We start from the raw sequence: 20,413 nt of genomic DNA, 5'->3' as shown, positions 1-20,413 counted from the left end.
ACGGAAATATGAAGAGCATAGTTATCGCATCATGATAGCCGAGACAGATACGAAGCCAACAGCCATCGCAGCTGTAAAAGTTCCTGTGTCTACCAGGTTTGGAGACAAAGAAGAGCTTGAAAGTCTGTCTGATGACTTAAAAATAAATTATTCATATAGTTCAGGAAGGCGAAATTTCATTTGTATGGAGGACTTGAATCTGATAGTGGGAATAGAAAGAGAGGGAAAATTTAATGAACATGCAGGAAGGGTGTCTAATTGGAAGAAACTAGGAGACACCAAAAGACGTCGGATGGAATATGTTATGGTACGACAGAGATTTCAAAGCCAGGTTTTAAACTTCAAACTGTTTCCAGAGCAGGTAAGGACTCTCGTCATAATTTATTGGTTAGGAACTGACGATGACAACCGAAGAAAGTACAAAAGGAACGACAAGTCGTTGAGAGGTTCTAAAGGAACACTAGGAAACCAATGTCTGAAACAGGGGAAAGGGAGACAATAGAAGGTGAATGGATAGCTCTGAGGAATGAAATATTGAAGGCGGCAATGGATGAAATTAGCAAGAAGACGTGGCCCAGTAAAAGTCTTTGGGTAACATACGAGATACTGAACTGACGAAAGTGAAAATATAAAAATGCAGCGTATGAAGACGCCACCTAAAAATGTGATTAACAAAAATTCGAATTTGCAAAATAGGACTGTCTACAGGGGGAATGTAAAGGCTGCAGAAAAATGCATGACTCTCGGAAAGATGTAGTATTATAAGAAAATTAAAGACGCCTTTCGAGAAAGGGGGACTGGCTGTATGAATATTAGCAGCTCAGATGGCAAGCCACTAGTGAGCAACGAAAGAAGAGTTTGAATGGTCAGTGGATTGTATGGAGGACCTGTACCAGGGAAATGAACATGAAGAGAAATACGTAGATATGGAAGAATGAGTAAAGGAGAGGAGAAAGTAAGAGAAGAATTGGACGCAACGCTGAGAGACTTACTTCGAAACAAGGCACCGGTAGTAGACGAAATTCCTTCGGAGAACATATCATAAAAACACCTCCCACCTACTATGCAAGGTATATGTGCCAGGAAAAATACCTTCAGGCTTCAAGAACAAGGTCTATGGACAGGAAAAATACATTTAGACTTCAAGAAGTATGTAAGAACTCTAGTTGCATTGCAGGAATTTACTGACAGGGGTGATTACTATTGAACTATAAGCCTAGTAAGTGTTGTATTTGCAAAAAAGCTAACTGACACTATTTATATACAGACGAATGAAGAAAACTGATAGAAACCGACTTCAACGAAGAACCAAAACTGAAAAAATTTAGGAACACGCGAGGCCGTACTATCGGGACGGCTTACCTTAGAAGACAGGTTCGAGAAAGGCAAATCTATGTTTGCAGAGTTTTCTGAGGGTAGCAGGGATAAAACAAAGAGAGAGATAGATTATTTACGATTTGCTCAAAAATCAGACTACCCTTTACAAAATAGAAGGAACTGACAGTGTAACACTTGGAAGATCAGCTGAAAGGAATGCATGATGTCCTGAAGAGAAATTATAAGATGAACACCAATAAAAGTGAAACAAGGATATATCAGAATTGAATCAGGTGATGCTGAAGGAATTAGAGTAGAAAATGCGACATTATATGAGCGTATGACATTGGTGGCCAGGAAACCCCTTGCGGGGCGGATCGACCGTCGCTCCACAAGTTCTTTAACGCCATTACGGCGCCTTGCGAGTGAATGAGGAAGAAATGATGATGAAAGACACACAACATCCTGTTATCTCGAGGGGAATAAAACCCGGGACCCCGTGCGCGGGAAGCAAGAACGCTACCGCAAGACCACGAGCCGCGGGCAATGGGACACTAAAAGTAGTAGAAGGGCAGTAAAATAGCTTACCCTGGTTGAAATGAAGAGGGTATAAATTGCGGAGTGGCAACAACAAGAAAAGCAATTCCGAAAAAGAGAGTTTTATTAACATACAGTTAAATGTGTGTGTTAAGATGTCCTTTCTGGAGTATTTTTGTAGCCTTGTGCAGAAGTGCCACGTGAACGATAAACAATTCATATTAGAAGAGAAGCATTTGAAATATGGCTACAGGTGAATGCTGATGCTTAGATGGGTCGATCGAATTAGTAACGAGAAGATACCGAACCGAACTGAGGGGAAAATATTAACGGGTAGCTTAAGTAAAAGAGAAGATCAGTTGGTATACTACGTATAATGAGGCAACAAGGAATCCTAAATGTGGCAATAGAGAGAAGGATTGGAGGAGAGGGAAAATTATAATGAGGTCAAGGCTAGAATATAATAAGCAGGTTGATGTGGATGTAGGTTGCAGCAGTTTCGCAGTGGTTGCGAGATTTACACAGGATAGAGTAGCGTTGAGAGCTGCATCAAAACAGTATTCGAACTGAAGGCCAAAAGAACAACAGCAGCACAATAAGCAAACGACGTCATGAGAAGTAAAAATCTGATAGGTGCCATGGACATTGAGGGAGCATCTGTTATCTTTACAACAAAGGAAGTACTTAAAAAAGAAGGAGCCTTAAATGTAGAAAACGCAAATAAGTATTTTCACAAACTCAGCACGAGCAGCACTCTCAGTGTTCCAGAGTGGAGTGTGCAACGCACGGTCCAGGCATATTAACGTGACCAGCGCCTTTGTTGGACGTCAACGTGCAACTCATAGGTTCAAAAATGGTTCAAATAGCTCTGAGCACTATGGGATTTAACATCTGAGGTCATTAGTCCCCTAGAACTTAGAACTACTTAAACGTAACTAACCTAAGGACATCACACACATCCATGCCTGAGGCAGGATTCGAACCTGCGACCGTAGCGGTTGCGCGGTTCCAGACTGAAGCGCCTAGAACCGGTCGGCCACCCAGGCCGGCACCACTCATAGGTGCACTAGCAGTGAGGGGAATATAAACAGTGTTGGGGCGACGCGGAAAACAATGCACTCGTTCTCGTGATGCGGAAAGGTAGCGATTTATCTGACGCCAGAAAGTGCACGATCACTGGTTTTCGGGCAAAGGGTGAAAGCGTTTCTGAAATGGCTTGGTTTGTAAACCGTTCGCGTGCCATCGTGGATAAAGATTACCGTGCATGGCAAAGTGGCACTATCCAAAACCGGCGTCGATGCAAGTGTGATGCACAACAGGCCACAGATGACAGGGGTGATGGACGGCTGCGGAGACGTGTGCGGGCGAGCAGACATGTAAATGTTGAGCAACTGACCGCCCAGATGAAGCAACGGGCTACCAACAGTGACTCCCCAACGACTGTTCAGCGTACATTGCTGCGTACGGGCCTCCGCAACAGGCGTCTGGGTCACGCACCCATGGTGACTGCTGTTCACCAGCGACAGAGGCTGGAATTTGCACGCCAACACCACGACTGGACGTCTACCGAATGGTGACAGGTGCCCCTTTCAGATGGTTTACGTTTTATGCTCCATCGCACAGATTACTGTTGTTGTGTGCTGCAAGAATCATCTGAAAGGAAATGCCCAGGAAGAATCGTCAGTAAGATTCAGTTGAAACTTCCGGGCTGAGAGGCCGTGGTCGATGTATAAAATTTCCAACTGACGTTTCGTCTCCATCTGCGGGAGACATCTTCTGATGTCGTCTGGCTACTGCCACTGAGGCTCCAGGTACTCTCGCATTTATAGAGCGCGTAGAGGGCACCGCCATTCGTCACGTGATACTGCCGGTATGCCTATCTTTGGAAGGCGTCATCATTCTCGATTAAGAGTAATCGATTTTCATTCTGCTGGCGCAACGTCGACATCCGTATGTTGTCTAACTTTAAAACTCCTTCTTTTCTATTAAAATTACTATGGTGTTTGTGAATCTCTATCGCTTCTCTATACATGCGCGCATGATAATGGGATGGTCGTGCTAGAACGATTGTCTCATTAAATTTAATTTCGTGGTTCCCATCTCGAAAAACATGCTCAGCTACGGCCGAGTTTTCGATGTGTCCTAAGCGACAATTCCTTTTATGTTCGGCTAAGCGGGTGTTTACACTTCTTTTCGTTATTCCAATATATACTTGTCCACAACTGCATGGAATTTTGTATATCCCAGGTGTTGCTAGAGGGTGTCGGCCGTCTTTTGCAGTTCTTAAATATTCCTTAATCTTCTTGGTGAGGTCTGAAGGTTGTTTCGATCCCATACTTGGCCAGAACTTTCCCGATACGGTCCGTGACTTTATTAATGAACGGTAGGAAAACTTTTCCAGTAGGTGACCTTTGTTGCTCTTGACTTCTGGCTTCTTTCCTTCTTTGATGGAGGGATCAATTTTCTTGCTGATTTATCTGTTTTTCATGAAGGCTGACTGTAAGTGATTTAATTCATCTTGCAAGTAAGCCGAATCGCAGATTTTGTTGGATCTGTCCGCCAAGGTTTTTATGACACCTCTGTTTTGCCTAGGATGGTGGTTGATTCCTTGTGGAGGTATCGATCCGTGTGAGTGTTCTTTCTGTATACCCTGTGGCCCAGGGTCCCATCCACCCGTAACCCATAGTGACTCCCAAAGGTACATGCGAGAGTAAATGCGAGATTAACTGGAGCCTCAGTGGCAGTAGCCGGACGACCTCAGAAGATGTCTCCCGCAGATGGAGACGAAACGTTAGGTGGAAATTTTATACATCGACCACGGCCTTTCAGCCCTGAAGTTTCAGCTGAAGACAACACCGTCCGTGAAAGCCTACATTGTATAATCGTCGGAAGGGTGTGGTGTGGACTCTGGATAATATTTTTTTGGCGTTTCCTGGATGATTTCGTTATTCTGTACGGCACAAAAGATCAACACCTGGGGACCATGTCTGGTCTTACATGCAGTTTTGGTACCAGCAGGACAATCCAACGCGTCACACACCTCGCAGTGTACATGCACCACGATGAGTGTGGCCACCAAACTCCGCGGATTAAAATCCTATCGAAAACATGTGGAACCACCTCGACCAGACTATTCGCGCAATGGATCCTCAACCGCGAGAACTAGCGTAGATGGCCGTGGCACTGGAGTCGGAACTGCATGGCTCCAGGTCCCTGTCGGTACCTTCCAGGATCTCACTGGCTCTCTTCCTGCACGTCTCGCAGCGGTTCGCACTGAAAAAGTTTGTTATTCAGGCTTTTGTCAGATGGTCACAGTATTTAGGGACTAATGTACGAAAGAGCCTGAATTTTAGGAAACCACGGAAATATCATCTGTAATAAACGAGTCACAGAGATTTTTTTGGCAGCCAAGAAGGCAAAATGAAACTGATTGAGGAGTTTTGAAGACAATATACTGTGGACTTATAAGTCCATATGGGTCGAAGTCAGCTGATCTGTGGGAAATAGACAAACAAGTTTCTTTTCAAGAAAATTATCACTGATGACCAGTTGGGCACACTGTTTTCGTAGCAGCTAAACGGAGTGTCAAACAATTATTTCTGAGAATGAATATATGGGTGTTCCCGGAGAGTTCAGATGGTAGATAATTGGACCATGAAAGGCAAAGTTTCCATGTTGTAGTAGCCATTCGGCACGCCGTACTGGACTACAAGAAAGCTTCAGTTTTTTTAGTGAACTGTAAAGTACTGACAATACAAGGTCATATACGAGGAGAAACAATGGAGGTAGTGGCTACGATCAGTTATCTAGGTTCCCAGGTTTCTGCTGATGACTGCAGCCACGAAATCAGGAGACGCTTACTGCTTTGGTGGAAAGGCCATGTCAAACCTTGACAAGGTTTTAAGGAATAGAGATCCGCGTTCTAAAGACTTTGGTCTTCCCAGCTGTGATGTACGGACGTGAGGCCTGGATCATTAGAAAGGCGGAACGGCGAAGAATAGACTCCTTTGAATTTTGGTGTTGGAGGAAACTTCTTAGAGTCCCACGGACTGCAAAGAGAACCAATAGGTCAATATTAGAGCATATAAAACCGGAGTGCTCCCTGGAGGATCTGATACTAAAACGAAAGCTGACTTATCTTGGACTCAGCATGCGAGGACATGTTTCACTGGAAAAAAAAAAAACCACTAATGCTGGGGAAGATCGAAGGCACTAGAAGAAGAGGACGTCAGACGCTGAGGTGGATCGACAGCATCACAGAAGTAGTGTGTTCCAACATGGAAAGCCTATGGGAGAAAGTGCAGGACAGAAGAAATTGGGGTGCTTTGGTTCTTGGAGTCAGAGAGAGTCGGAACCGACTAGTCGAATAGAGAGAGAGACAGAGAGAGAGAGAGAGAGAGAAGGTACTGATAGTGTACTTTGTTCGAAGCACCTGCTGTATCGTAGACAGAGACCTGCCGTTAACATGATGAACGAAGTAAGGATGAATTAAAACGACCTTGTACTGCACGTCAGAAAAATAATCACGTGCACATTTTATTATGGTCAGATTTTTTTAGGTGAGAAAAGTGATTTCCTTATGCAAATGAGGCAGTAAGTATGACCCATCTGACTGCAGATCCAGCACAATAACCTCAGTTAGAGATAGTACTTAAAAAAATGCCATTATTACTAAAGTTCGTAATCGGTGGTACTGTCTTATGAAATGGCAATATTATTTGAAAAATAATTTAGTTTCGTTACCAAAACACAATCCAACCCCTTTGTTTTTACCCCTCAGCAAAATTCGTTTTCGCCCTCTACCAGAAGAACAGCTCACCAATCATGTGGCGAGCATGGGAGCACGTTGCAGTCCTTGGTAACCACACACCCTGTTAAGAACCATGTACAATCCTTTTGTAATACCCAGGTGAGCGTCACGAACCACAGTGTCTTCGTTTTAATTATTTTCTTTGAATGAAAGTCTCATTTCTGGTCGTCTCGTTCCGTGTTTACTTCAGTTACCTTCTGTACTGTACTGTACTGCACAGTACTGTGCCAGTTCTGTCTATGTATGCTCCAAGTTCCATCGAGCTATGTTACTTGGCGATGACACACCATTTCGTACTTAAGTTTTGTACACAGTTGTATATGAGACAGGTAAAATACCCTCGGACTTCAGGAAGAATTTAATACTCGTAAATTCAGTTCCAAAGAAAACAGATGCTAAGACGTGTGAACACTACAGAATGATCAGTTTAATAAGTCTTAGCTGCAAAATACTGACACGAATTATTTACAGAAGATTGGAAAACTGGTAGAAGCCGACCTCGGAAAAGATCAGTTTTGATTTCCATAGGGGCGGTACTGAGTTACGACTAATCTAACAAGGTAGATGTGTATTATTCATAATTTTGGAGAAACCTTTTGACAGTGTTTACTGGATGCAATCTTCGAATTTCTGAAGATATTAGGGACAACATACAGCGACCGAAAGGCTATTTACGACTTCTACAGAAACCAGATCGCAGTTATAAGAGTCAGAGGGCATCAAATGGTAGCAGTGGTTGAGAAGAGAGTGAGACAGGGCTGTAGCCTAACCCGATGTTATTCAATCTGTGCTCTGAGCAAGCAGTAAAGGGAACAAAAGAAAAATTTGGAGTAGGAATTAATGTCTAGAAAGAATAAATACGAACTCTGAGATGTGTTGATGACATTGTAAGCATGTCAGAGACGGCAAAGGGTTCTGAAGATCAGTTGAACAGAATTTATAGTGTCTTGAAAAGAAGTTATAAAATAAAGATCAACAATGTAAAACAATTGTAACTTAATGTAGTCGAAGTACACCAGGTGATTCTGAGGAATGTATATCAGGCGACGTGACACTAAAAGAAGTAGGCGAGTTTTGTTATTTGGGCAGCAGAATAACTGATGAAGGCCGAAGTAGGAAAAAGACGATTTATAAATTGAAGTATTAGGAAGTCTTTTCTGCAGGTATTTGTCTGCAGTGCAGCTTTGCATGGAAGTGAAACACACAAGATAGGAACTCCAGACAGTAAAAAGGTACAACCTTTTTGCAATAAGGTGCTATAAAAAGTGCTGAAGATTAGGTGGATAGATCGAATAACATATGAGGGGGTGCTGAATCTAAATGATCAAAAAGTAATTTCCGGCACAACCTGAGAAAAAGAAGGAATCACTTGATAGAATTTATCCTGAGTTACAAGGAATTGTCGATTTGCTAAGGAAATGTGGTGGGTCAATATTGCAGAGGGAGACCAAGATTGAGGAGGTAGGTTGTCATAGTTCTGCAGAGATGAAGGGGCTTGTACGGGGCAGAGTAACATGAAGAGCTGCATGAAACCAGTCTTCGTACTGAAGACCACAACAACGTCAAAGTACCAGAGACTGCTAATGCCCATTATACACGCTGATGATAAATCTGCTGTAACTAGGGGTAACACTGAGAATGAAATAGCTTCTTATGAAAGTCATGGCCAACATTCCTCTTGTCTTGTCTTGTCTCTCTCTCTCTCTCTCTCTCTCTCTCTCTCTCTCTCTCTCTCTGTTTCTCTCACTACGCAGTCTACTTTTGTCATTACGTGAGACATTTTGTTTTTAAGAACAGGGCTACACGTACGCCGTAAGCTCTTTCCGGCATTCGTCTGCCCATGTTTGGACAATAGTTGCAATTGTGATACTGACTACGTCTAGCTTTATCTTACAGTGAGTTATTCATGGCAGACAATTTGTTTTGTTTATTTACTAAAATGAGCCGTGTGGGATTAGCCGAGCGGTCTGCAGTCGTGGAGTGTGCGGCTGGTCCCGGAGGAGGTTCGAGTTCTCCCTCGGGCACAGGTGTTTGTGTTTGACGTTAGGATAATTCAGGTTATGTAGTGTGTAAGCTTAGGGACTGATGACCTTAGCAGTTAAGTCCCATAAGATTTCACTCACACACGACATACTAAAATCATGTTTGTGTACCGGGTGTTTATGATTGAAACGACGGTGTTACGAGTGCATCAGTGCGGCCTGTGTACATCGTTGGACATTGAAACAGCATTGGTATGTTCAACAGGCGGTGCGCTCATGGAATATTCCCAAAACATAATAGTTCCACTTTCTGCTACCAGGTGAAAATATGGCGCTGTACGCAGTCGGAATGTGAAACGTTCGCTGTATTGACGTCAGCATGCTGTTTGTCGCTTGGCGATGCGTATTGATTTCTCTTTGGCTGTGACCGTGACTGTGCACTGCTGGTAAAGTTGTTTTATGAAATTGGCATTAATAGCAGCGCTGCATTGCGGTAATATAGCCTACAGAAACAGCTGAAGAGGGGCCTCGTATCAATAAATATGATCAGGAAATTTGAAGAAACAAGATGGCGCGGCAGGGAGAGGAAGACGGCCCATTACCAAGGCGGTTGTTGATGAAGTTGCATATTGTTACAGTTCACCGCGCAGCAGATGGCTCAAATTCTGCAGCCAGTGCTCGAGTTCTGTAGCGGGAAATGTCTTCCTCTGATCAACAGAGCCGCATTTTATACTGGTATCCACACAAGATTGAGAATGTGCACCAAATGAAGCCCCATGATAGGCTACAATACAGTGATTTTTCCCTTGGTTTTTTGGCACGCATGGAAATATATGGCATGTGGCTGGAAAATATTCTTTGGACGGACGATGCACATTTTACTTTGCACTGTGCGGTGAATGCACAGAACTGTCGCACTTAGTGTTCTACTTCGTTAAACGTTGTGGAGGAACATCCAGTGAACACAGCGCATGTGACTGTGTGATGTGGTTCCACAAGCGCCTTCATTCTCGGTTCGTTTTTCTTCGAGGAGATGACGCCTTGCGGGCCTGTTAGGCGTACAGTGAGAGCTGCACGTCATAAGGACCTCCTTGTGTAATACGTGATTCCACTTTTGAAAGAACGCAACTGTGTCAGCCACCACCATTTTCATGCAAAACGGAGCGACCCCATAAGTCGCTTTCCAGGTGAAAGATTTGCTTTGAGAAATATTCAGTAATGAGCGCATCATCTCTAGGTAATTTCAAGATGTGTGGCTTTCGAGATTCCCCGAGCTAAATCCATGCAGCTTCTGGTTGTGAGGATATCTGAAAAACCTTGTCTATTAGGGGTTTATCCGGACTCTTTCTCTTATGAAAGACAGCATAGGACAGCATATTGCTCTGATTACGCTCGGTATAATGCCAGCAAATGTCGACAATACGGATGCAAGTCCTTGCTGAGTCGGGAGATCAAAGTGGATACATGGTATAACTTGTGACTATATCCTAACAAACATCCCACAACAACGGTTATCATGTTTTTGATCATTCCTCTCTTTTTTGTGCCCGCTCATCACATTCAGACTGCATACAACGGCATATTTTTGCCTGGTGATACAAAGTAGAACTATCATTCGTTGAGCATACTCTACGAGCGCGCCGATTAATGAACATACCTACCGCATTTCAGCGTTCTGCGATGCATACAGACCGTACTGCAGCACTCAGAACCCCACCAGTTTAAATACAACGACGCGGTACTATAACGGAAGGCACACATTAGGAGAACAGAAGTGCAACACAAACACAGCTGAGCATCTGATAAGATGCGTCTCAGCGCATTACTTGAAGACCGTGGAAAATCTCGTACTGCAGACATTGTCAGTCACTCAATAACATACGTGTTCCTTAGATATGGAACTTGCGACTTTGACTGTGAAACTACATGACCGTTCCAGTCTGCATACACGTACATCTGATATTTAATCTTTTTCTTGGGAAACTTCGAGTGTGTATGAAGATTTTAAAGCTGTTCAAGAATGTTTAAATTCTAACTGACTGTAATAGCATACGAAAAAATGTAGTCTGTTCCTCCTAAGTGGGCTGTGGAAGCACAAAAGAATATATTACTATCACAGATTGCACATGTAGTAGGTGTTGTTGTTGTTGTGGTCTTCAGTCCTGAGACTGGTTTGAGGTAGCTCTCCATGCTACTCTATCCTGTGCAAGCTTCTTCATCTCCCAGTACCTACTGCAGCCTACATCCTTCTGAATCTGCTTAGTGTATTCATCTCTTGGTCTCCCTCTTCGATTTTACCCGCCACGCTGCCCTCCAATACTGAATTGGTGATCCCTCGATGTCTCAGAACATGTCCTACCAATCGATCCCTTCTTCTAGTCAAGTTGTTCCACAAGCTCCTCTTCTCCCCAAATCTATTCAATACCTCCTCATTAGTTATGTGATTTACCCATCTAATCTTCAACATTCTTCTGTAGCACCACATTTCGAAAGCTTCTATTCTCTTAATGTCTAAACTATTTGTCGTCCACGTTTCACTTCCATAAATGGCGACACTCCATACATATACTTTCAGAAACGACTTCCTGACATTTAAATCTATACTCGATGTTAACAAATTTTTCTTCTTCAGAAACGCTTTCCTTGCCATTGCCAGTCTACATTTTATATCCTCTCTACTTCGACCATCATCAGTTATTTTGCTCCCCAAATAGCAAAACTTCTTTACTACTTTAAGTGTCTCATTTCCTAATCTAATTCCCTCAGCATCACTCGACTTAATTCGACTACATTCCATTATCCTCGTTTTGCTTTTGTTGGTGTTCATCTTATATCCTCCTTTCAAGACACTATCCATTCCGTTCACTGCTCTTCCAAGTCCTTTGCTGTCTCTGACAGAATTACAATGTCATCGGCGAACCTCAAAGTTTTTATTTCTTCTCCATGGATTTTAATACCTACTCCGAACTTTTCTTTTGTTTCCTTTACTGCTTCTCAATATACAGACTGGATAACAGCGGGGAAGGCTACAACGCTGTCTCACTCTTCCCAACGACTGCTTCCCTTTCATACCCCTCGACCCTTATAACTGCCATCTGCTTTCTGTACAAATTGTAAATAGCCTTTCGCTCCCTGTATTTTACCACTGCCACCTTCAGAATTTGAAAGAGTATTCCAATCAACATTATTAAAAGCTTTATCTAAGTCTACAAATGCTAGAAACGCAGGTGAGGGCCTCATAAACATTAAAGCTCGGACACTCCCAGTGCCCAGCCTACAGTGATAACCTGGTGGGGAGTTTCAGTGTAGTGAGCACACCACTACAGAACGAAAGATTTAGTCTGAAATAGCAGTAATATTATGTTCTATTTAGCAAGTCTTTTCCTGTAGGCACGTGAGATATGCACTGTCAGTTCAGTTTTTCTTTGAAACTTCCTGGCAGATTAAAACTGTGTGCCCGACCGAGACTCGAACTCGGGACCTTTGCCTTTCGCGGGCAAGTGCTCTACCAACTGAGCTACCGAAGCACGACTCACGCCCGGTATTCACAGCTTTACTTCTGCCAGTACCTCGTCTCCTACCTTCCAAACTTTACAAAAGCTCTCCTGCGAAACATGCAGAACTAGCACTCCTGAAAGAAAGGATATTGCGGAGACATGGCTTAGCCACAGCCTGGGGGATATTTCCAGAATGAGATTTTCACTCTGCAGCGGAGTGTGCGCTGATATGAAACTTCCTGGCAGATTAAAACTGTGTGCCCGACCGAGACTCGAACTCGGGACCTTTGCCTTTCGCGGGCAAGTGCTCTACCAACTGAGCTACCGAAGCACAACTCACGTCCGGTACTCACAGCTCATTCTGGAAACATCCCCCAGGCTGTGGCTAAGCCATATCTCCGCAAAATCCTTTCTTTCAGGAGTGCTAGTTCTGCATGTTTCGCAGGAGAGCTTCTGTAAAGTTTGGAAGGTAGGAGACGAGGTACTGGCAGAAGTAAAGCTGTGAGTAGCGGGCGTGAGTCGTGCTTCGGTAGCTCAGTTGGTAGAGCACTTGCCCGCGAAAGGCAAAGGTCCCGAGTTCGAGTCTCGGTCGGGCACACAGTTTTAATCTGCCAGGAAGTTTCATATCAGAGCACACTCCGCTGCAGAGTGAAAATCTCATTCTGCAGTTTTTCTTTGTTCGCATCTCCTCGTCCTGAACCGTCAGTTACTGCAAGATGATTGCTATATTTGGCATTCACTGCAATCAGAAATTTTGCAATGTAATAACAACTATAGTGCCGTAGCTTAATACCTTATTTTGATTGTTATACTGTACTTCAAATTTACTGTGTACAGATGACTAACGAACAATTTTTACTATGGTAATGGAAATTTTGTGATAATCCTGCTGTCTCCTTCCTCTCACTTCTCCTACTCCCCCTTCCCAATTTCCGTCCGCTCCTCAATCAACACACACGCAATCGCAGGGGTGTGACCTCTTTCATGCATCGCTTCGATTTCCCGAGGATTTGCGAGTTTGGCCTCTGTAACTTCTGGGGAATACCGGAAGAGAATCGAAGCATTTGAGATGTGGTGCTATAGACGAATGTTGAAAATTAGGTGGACTGATAAGTTAAGGAATGATGAGGTTCTACGGAGAATCGGAGAGGAAAGGAATATGTGGAAAACACTGATAAGGAGAAGGGACAGGATGATAGGATATCTGCTAAGAAATGAGGGAATGACTTCCATGGTACTAGAGGGAGCTGTAGAGGGCAAAAACTGTAGAGGAAGACAGAGATTGGAATACGTCAAGCAAATAATTGAGGACGTAGGTTGCAAGTGCTACTCTGAGATGAAGAGGTTAGCACAGGAAAGGAATTCGTGGCGGGCCGCATCAAACCAGTCAGTAGGCTAATGAAAAAAAAAAAAAAAAAAAAAAAAAAAAAAAAAAAAAAAAATCTGGGGGGCGGAGGGCGGAACTTGCCGAAATTCTTTTCACTGCCATCCGGGTTGTGTGCAGAAAACGTAACGGCAACGTGGGTGTTTCTCAGCTCACGAAACGACCGAAACCGTAGCTGATCTACAAATCTCCCTCCCACCACAACATGTTCATCGTAGCCTGGACTCAACCCAGAAGGAAACGCGAGGTATTTCGGCGCGTTTTCACCCACAAATTTACAGAGGCCAAAACAAAAAAATCCGGTGGGAAGCGAAGCCATGGATAAAAAGATTTGGCGGGAAACTGAAGCTACTGATGGAAACGATGTGACCGAAATCACGAGCATTTGTGTGTGCGCTTTACAGAGATAGATAGATAGATAGATAGATAGATAGATAGAGAGAGAGAGAGAGAGAGAGAGAGAGAGAGAGAGAGGGGCATGTAGCGTGAGTGGTATGAAGATACGTTGTTTGGTGCGGTGGAGGTTTATTTATACAGGTCTTCTATTGGACAATGTACTGCCACCGTTAATTGCACAAAACGTTGAAGCATTTGTTACTTTTGTTTTCAGCTTGAATTCAGTAGCTTCTCACAAGGGAAACTCCCCATCGAATCCCATCTCAGATTAAGTGGTAAAATGGCCCAGCGGATAACCCATCCAAAATTGAACGGAGATCAAGCATGAAAACAGGAGGAGAGTGTACTGTGAACGGTCGATGTGCAACATCGAGGGAATTGCGACAATCACGGCGTCGTGGTTATATGGCCATGGTGCTGCATTGCAAAGTAAGGGATTCGTCTTCAAATCTCTTTCGCGACCATTTTCATTTTCACCAAATTACGAACTGTCCGATCGGTCATTGACGTGTCTGTTCTCCTTCTGCGATCTTGGTAATTGTCATACTATACATTGGTTATAGAATATAGTCATGTGCTAGGAATATATTACCGTCGTAAGTAAATGTGATGAATAGTAAGAGGAGGTGGTATACCGCATAGACCTCTCACAGAAATAAAAACGACAAATAAGCGGGTCTCAACTATGTTACAACCAAGGAATTCTAGAGTCAAAACTTCCAACACTGAACGCAAGAATCGTAACATGCAGTACTTGTGTAGAACAAATAGGAGGTTCGTCCTCCCGGAGGCCCCTTCCTTACACCTCACTGTTGCAAACGGCCGTTACACCACGACACAGACACAAATTTGAATACAGTGAGCAGATACGTCAATGACCAGCTGGGCAGTTGATAATTTTGTGGAAAAAAAATGAGGCATGAAGGAGATATGAAGATGCACTACAACACTGTGATCACATAACAATGGCGCCGTGGCTACTCAAATTTACCCTATTTGCACGTCTTGAGCTTGGACCGTTCATTGTTTCGATTTTGCATCTTTTTTTACGGTTCGGTACAGCTCCTTCCTGTTTTCATGCTTGATCTATGTTTTAGTTTCTGACTGGCTGTCCACTGGGCCAAATTACCACTAGATCTGAGGAGGTGCGAAGGCAAGTTTCCACTGCCAGAACAAATAACTCATGGGGGTCGCACTTCTCTGGCTGGGATCACTCACTACCGGTAGTCTATCTACATGAGGGTGGCGGAGCTCAGCTTACCCCGTCCACCGTCCACCGGAGGCCTACCGTGCCGGCTGCAGCTTGCTACTTCCGCTGCCTGCTGCTGCCCTCTGCAAGTGGCAAAGAAAAGCGCGCAGGTAGGAGCGAGCACTCCACAAAAGTTGTACTTACATCATCCACTGAGTCAACACACACAAAAGATCTCTACGACTCACTACTGTACACATAAACAAGGTGCTTCAGAATGAACAGTTGGGCAGGCAGATAACTTTCATTATATAGGTTTATGTGAACATCTGTTGCTATGCAGCAGCTTTTTAGTGATTGTGGGCAGTAATCAATTATTTTGGTTTCTTAGGCTGACTTGTCTGCAGAATGCTTGGCAAATTTGCACCTATAATAATAGCAATTATTATTACTATTAATTTCAATACGGAAATGTTCTGCAAAATTATATTTATTTGGTCACGAACTGTCTTTCGGCTTCTCGAACCATCTTCAGGTGACAACTGCATGTCGCCCACACAGATAAACTGGATGTGCGACTTACACAGATATTGTTTGAACAGAAGATACAAAAATGACAAATTGTTTACATAGGAAAATATTACAATAAGTACATTAACAAAACATGGGAGGATAAACCAAGTTTTTATGTGGAGATATATATTAAAAATTACGAGAAATAAAATGATTTTACAGTTAGAATCTAGTATTTGAAATGGGATCATTTATACTAGGCTGGCATTCTGTGTCATGTGTTTGTTGAATTTCAATATTTCTAGTAGGGTCGCCTTTCTGCTCTTATTTATTATTTTTTTCGACAGACTGTAGAATTTTACATTTTACATCGTGTTGATGGTATTCTACTAAAAGATGATCACAAAGATCGAAACTTTTCTCTTTAATCCCCAGCTTTTCTCATATTCACATAACCTAATTGCCACTGCTCTGTCTGTTTTGTCTTTACTACTGAATAATAAATTTTGATATGTTATTGATATTATAAAACGTAGGTCTGTAGTTGCGAAAATTTAACTTTCAGTCACGCAGAGCTGTGGCGGTCAGGCTACGTGAAAATTAGAGAAACTCACGATTAAAGAAGAAAATTTTGACCTTAGCTGATCACCTTTTTAGCACAAAATCATTCATACGATGTAGAAACATTACTCTACTGGAAACACTGGAAATCAGCCAACACACGACACAGAATGTCAACCTAGTGTTATATGATCAGACTAAGTTTCTGTTTTCGCCCTTGTTAAATTAAGTTTTCGTTACAAATACTAGATTATAACTGTAAAAACTTTTATTTCTCATCATTTGTTATAGGTATGTCCACATAAGAACTTTGTTTACGCTCCCATTTTTAGTTAACGTACTTATGGAAATATTTTCCTATGTAAAAACTTTGTCATTTTTGTATCTTGTGTTCGAATAACATCTGTTTAAGTCATACATCATGTTTATCTGTGTTGGCGACATGCAGTTTTGACAAGAAAATAAAATAAGAGGGCGAAAGCCTGTTCTTGACCGAATAAATATAATTTTGCAGAACATTAGGAAGTGTTTTCCTTTTTAATATTAATATCACTTTCTGCCAAGCACTGACAGCAAATTCAATTAATGTTATTATATTATTATTGTTATAAGAGTATAGTTCTGCTTTGAAATTGCTCAAATCAAATAAACATCACAGGGCTCCTGAGTATCACAACCCAGAGCAACTGTATACTGATGTCTAACATCCCCTAAAGAATCAATTGCCAGATTCGTATAACTTCATTTAATTTTCGTTCATTTGCTTGGATGCGAACAATGCCGGGTATGAATAAACGCCAGAGACAAACTGGATGCTAATGTTATGACCATCCCACAACAGATCACCACAAAGCCAAAGATCCATACACTCTACCAAAAAATGTGGTAGACTTTGTATTAAAGTTAGAAAGACTTAAACTTTAATTAAAACTATAAAAAATTAACATACTATTTTTAAATTAATAAGCTTCTAAGGTTTCTTTGATGTGTGACACGTAAAGATTTCTATGTGTATTTCTATTAACACTTCGTAAGTGGTAATTCCATACTGGATGTTTTAGAATGAGGTTTTAAAAATTTGGAGACAGGTTCCTTACACTAAAACAAGTCGAATATTAGATAAAATTTCCAGAGAACATGGACTCTAAAATGCATGTCTTAAGCGCTATGAGCACTCGCTCGTCTTCGCTTCTACTGAACAAGTGCTCCTAGCTCCTAAGATAAGCACTTTATACCCTCTTTTCTGAATTTTTTTCTTGTTTTGGTCGATACTACCTCCTTGTAAAAAATGAAAAGCAAAGAGCTTGCCATAGAACAGATGCATTTCACAGTATTGAGGATGAATAAGTGCTCATAGCTCTTAAGCTATGCATTTTAGAGCCCATGTTTACTGGTCATTTTTGTCTCGTGTTGGTGTTAGGAACCTGTCCACAAATTCCTGGAAGGTCGTTCTGAAGCACCCTGTGCAGGTACTCCTTCAAACCTATGCCGTATCTTCAGAAACACGCTGTATATGCATGCATATGTACATCTGCACTGATTGCCACAGGTTTTTATAAAAAATTCATTAATGTCAGACGAGTTTATCATCACATTAGTGAATCGCATCTGTTGTGAGAAGCAACCATTATATGTGATATTAACAATGAGGGAATGTTAATACAATTTTTGACTGACTTACTGGGTACATATGTTTCTGATTTTTTTATGTTTATTCTTATACATAACAGCTAAGAGAAAAACTTATACTATATGCAAGGAGGCTGGCCCATCTGAATGAATGATGCGCATATCATTGTCTATTTTGACTGATGCCAATAAAACAGCTGATAAATCGGTAACCACGCATACCGGATGATTATTATATACGCTTAAAAGCTCTTGTATAGACGTAGATAACGTTGAGACACATAATTTAATACACATGCTGCCGAAACTGTCGGGAAACACCCCAAAAGTTGATGACAATTGTTGAACATATAACATCACCAGATGACATACCTCACCATACCTGCAATAGTGGAGCCTATTGTTCTGTCACACCTAATCAACCCATCCCAAGCCAAGTAAGTATTGACGTCGATATGGCTCCGGGCCTTTGTCGCAACTTTAGCTCGCTGGGATTGGGTCTTGCATCTACCAGGAAGTATTTTTTGCATTGCTTTAGACAATTACGTGTTTATAGTGAGGCAAGATTTATTACTTGATCGCGGTCACAGCTGGTTGATTGTAAAGCACAGTACAACAAAGACGTGCCGTTTTGTTCCTCAAGTGAATAAGTATAAAATTCCGCATTGAATCGCTAGCAGTAAATGACCTACTTGTTCCTCTGTAGATGAATTCTGCAAAAGAAAAAGTACGGACAAAGGGAAAGGAACACAAAATTAGAACATCGGGTACTTGATTACAGCAATGACAATAATTCTGCAGCTTCTACGTTTACAACGCCAATGCCGTTGCCGCAGTGGTAGCACTAGTTCCCGTCAGATCGCTGAAGTTAAGTGCTGTTGGGCTGGCTAACAGTGGGATGGGTGACCATCCAGTCTGCCGAGTGCTGTTGGCGAGCGGGATGTATGATTACTTATGAGGCAAACTGAGGAGCTACTTGATTGAGAAGCAGTGGCTCTGGTCACGAAAACTGACATGCGCCCAGGAGATCGGTGTGCTGACCACATGCCTCTCCATATACGCATACAGTGATGACTGTGGGCCTTCATGGCCTGTTCGGGTAGAGATTTAGTTTTTTGGGCCAAGAGTTGTTTGAAAACAGAGTATCCTAGTGTTGTGATGTGTAGCACTTTCCCTTAGAAGCATGGGTAGGATCAACAAGTTCAGTCACTGCACGTGAGGCGAGGTACGTCATCTAGTGACGTCAAATGTCCAATATTTGTCATTCACTCTTTGGGTACATCCATGTTGCTTCAGGGTTTTCTTAAACATTAATAAGAATCACCGTGTATACGAACTTATCATGTGTAAAATAGCTATGACATACCTTTCATCGGCTTTAAATGCATGCATACTACAAATTAAGTGTTTTACATTTGCTAGCAACTTCTTACAGATTTTCAGCTTAGAATCTTTTCTTTACGACTTTTTTATTTTAAAGTGCTCTGGTTTTTGACACTCTTTCAGCATTTCGCATCAGATATAGAATTATTACAATATTTGCATTTTTTAAACATCTGTAAAACCTTATTGATTTTTGTGAGGATCTGGGATCAGAGCTCATGATTAAATATGGGTATTTTACAGAAAAAAAACAGTAACCATTATGCATGTCTTAAACAAACAGAATAGTGGCGGCTATCTTCAGACTTTTACTCGTGTTTGTTTATGAACGAATACATCAGACAACACAGACCCACGACTTATCTTAGAAGAAGGATGGAAAGCAAAAGTGCATTTATGGCAGTTGTAAATTTAGTGCAAGTTTTTAACAGTGAGGACTGGAATACACTGTTTCAAGTTCTGGCGGTAGCAAGAATAAAGGGAGCAGCAAGTTACCTACAACTAATAGTAGGGGCAAGGTGCACTGACTGCAAGCTGAAAATCAAATTTCGGCGGTGTTCTTTCACCCACAAGCTTAAGTATTTCCAGAGTCACCTAGGGATTCTTCTTTTCTACTTTCGCTATAACTATGTATTACTGTTCTGCCTTAATTGATTCCTAGTTCATCATATTCTAATCGTCTTCTACTCAATTTCTTGCAACGTTTTTACTTCAGTCTATAAATCGAGCAAGTGGAAAAAAAGAAAAAGTAGAAGAAATTTGGATAGGTAACTGAAACTGAGGGAGAAGAAATAAGGTCTTTTAGGTTTGCTGACAACATTGTACTTCTGTCAAAGGTGGAAGATGACTTGGAAAATCAGTTGAACAGAATAGATAGCACCTTGAAAACAAATTATAAAATGAATATCCACAAAAAAAAATACTTGAAATGGGAACTGGATTACAGATGGGAAATTAAAAAAAGGGGGTGACTGTAGTTACTCGTGCAGAAAAATAACAGACAATGGACAAAATAGAGAGAATATAAAATGGAACCTTGCTGTAGTAACAAGAGAGTTTGTGAAAAAGAGAAATCTGTTCTCATTAGATATAAATTTAAGTGTTAGTCTTTTCGGAAGGAATTTTTATGGAGTGTAGTCTTCTATGGATGTGAAATGTGGATGACAGAAAGTTCAGACAAGAAAAGAAGCTTTTGGAATGTGGTGCTACAGAAGA

The 20,413-nt window shown here is 41.9% G+C and overlaps 1 protein-coding gene and 1 non-coding gene across 16 annotated transcripts in view; one reads left to right on the top strand and one right to left on the bottom strand.

Annotated features, from left to right (window-relative positions):
• The window catches only part of LOC126266656 (adipokinetic hormone/corazonin-related peptide receptor variant I-like), a 1,027,110-nt gene that overhangs the window by 29,776 nt on the left and 976,921 nt on the right, over nt 1–20,413 (bottom strand). For 3 of the 15 annotated variants that reach the window (XM_049971066.1, XM_049971067.1, XM_049971068.1), the window contains exon 8: nt 15,185–15,255. The exons of the other annotated variants lie outside the window; for them this stretch is intronic. In XM_049971066.1, coding sequence (XP_049827023.1) covers nt 15,230–15,255 — 26 coding nt within the window. In that variant the 3' untranslated portion in view covers nt 15,185–15,229. The remainder of the gene's footprint in view (nt 1–15,184; nt 15,256–20,413) is intronic. 15 annotated transcript variants of the gene reach the window in all.
• On the top strand, nt 12,666–12,740 carry Trnas-cga (transfer RNA serine (anticodon CGA)). The gene has a single exon. It is a non-coding gene; the product is annotated as a tRNA-Ser (tRNA).

Source organism: Schistocerca gregaria, chromosome 4 (assembly GCF_023897955.1).
Source record: "Schistocerca gregaria isolate iqSchGreg1 chromosome 4, iqSchGreg1.2, whole genome shotgun sequence".
Taxonomy (NCBI): Eukaryota; Metazoa; Arthropoda; class Insecta; order Orthoptera; family Acrididae; genus Schistocerca; species Schistocerca gregaria.
The sequence above is the reverse complement of the archived record's forward strand: the minus strand, read 5'-3'. Positions and strand labels throughout refer to the sequence as shown.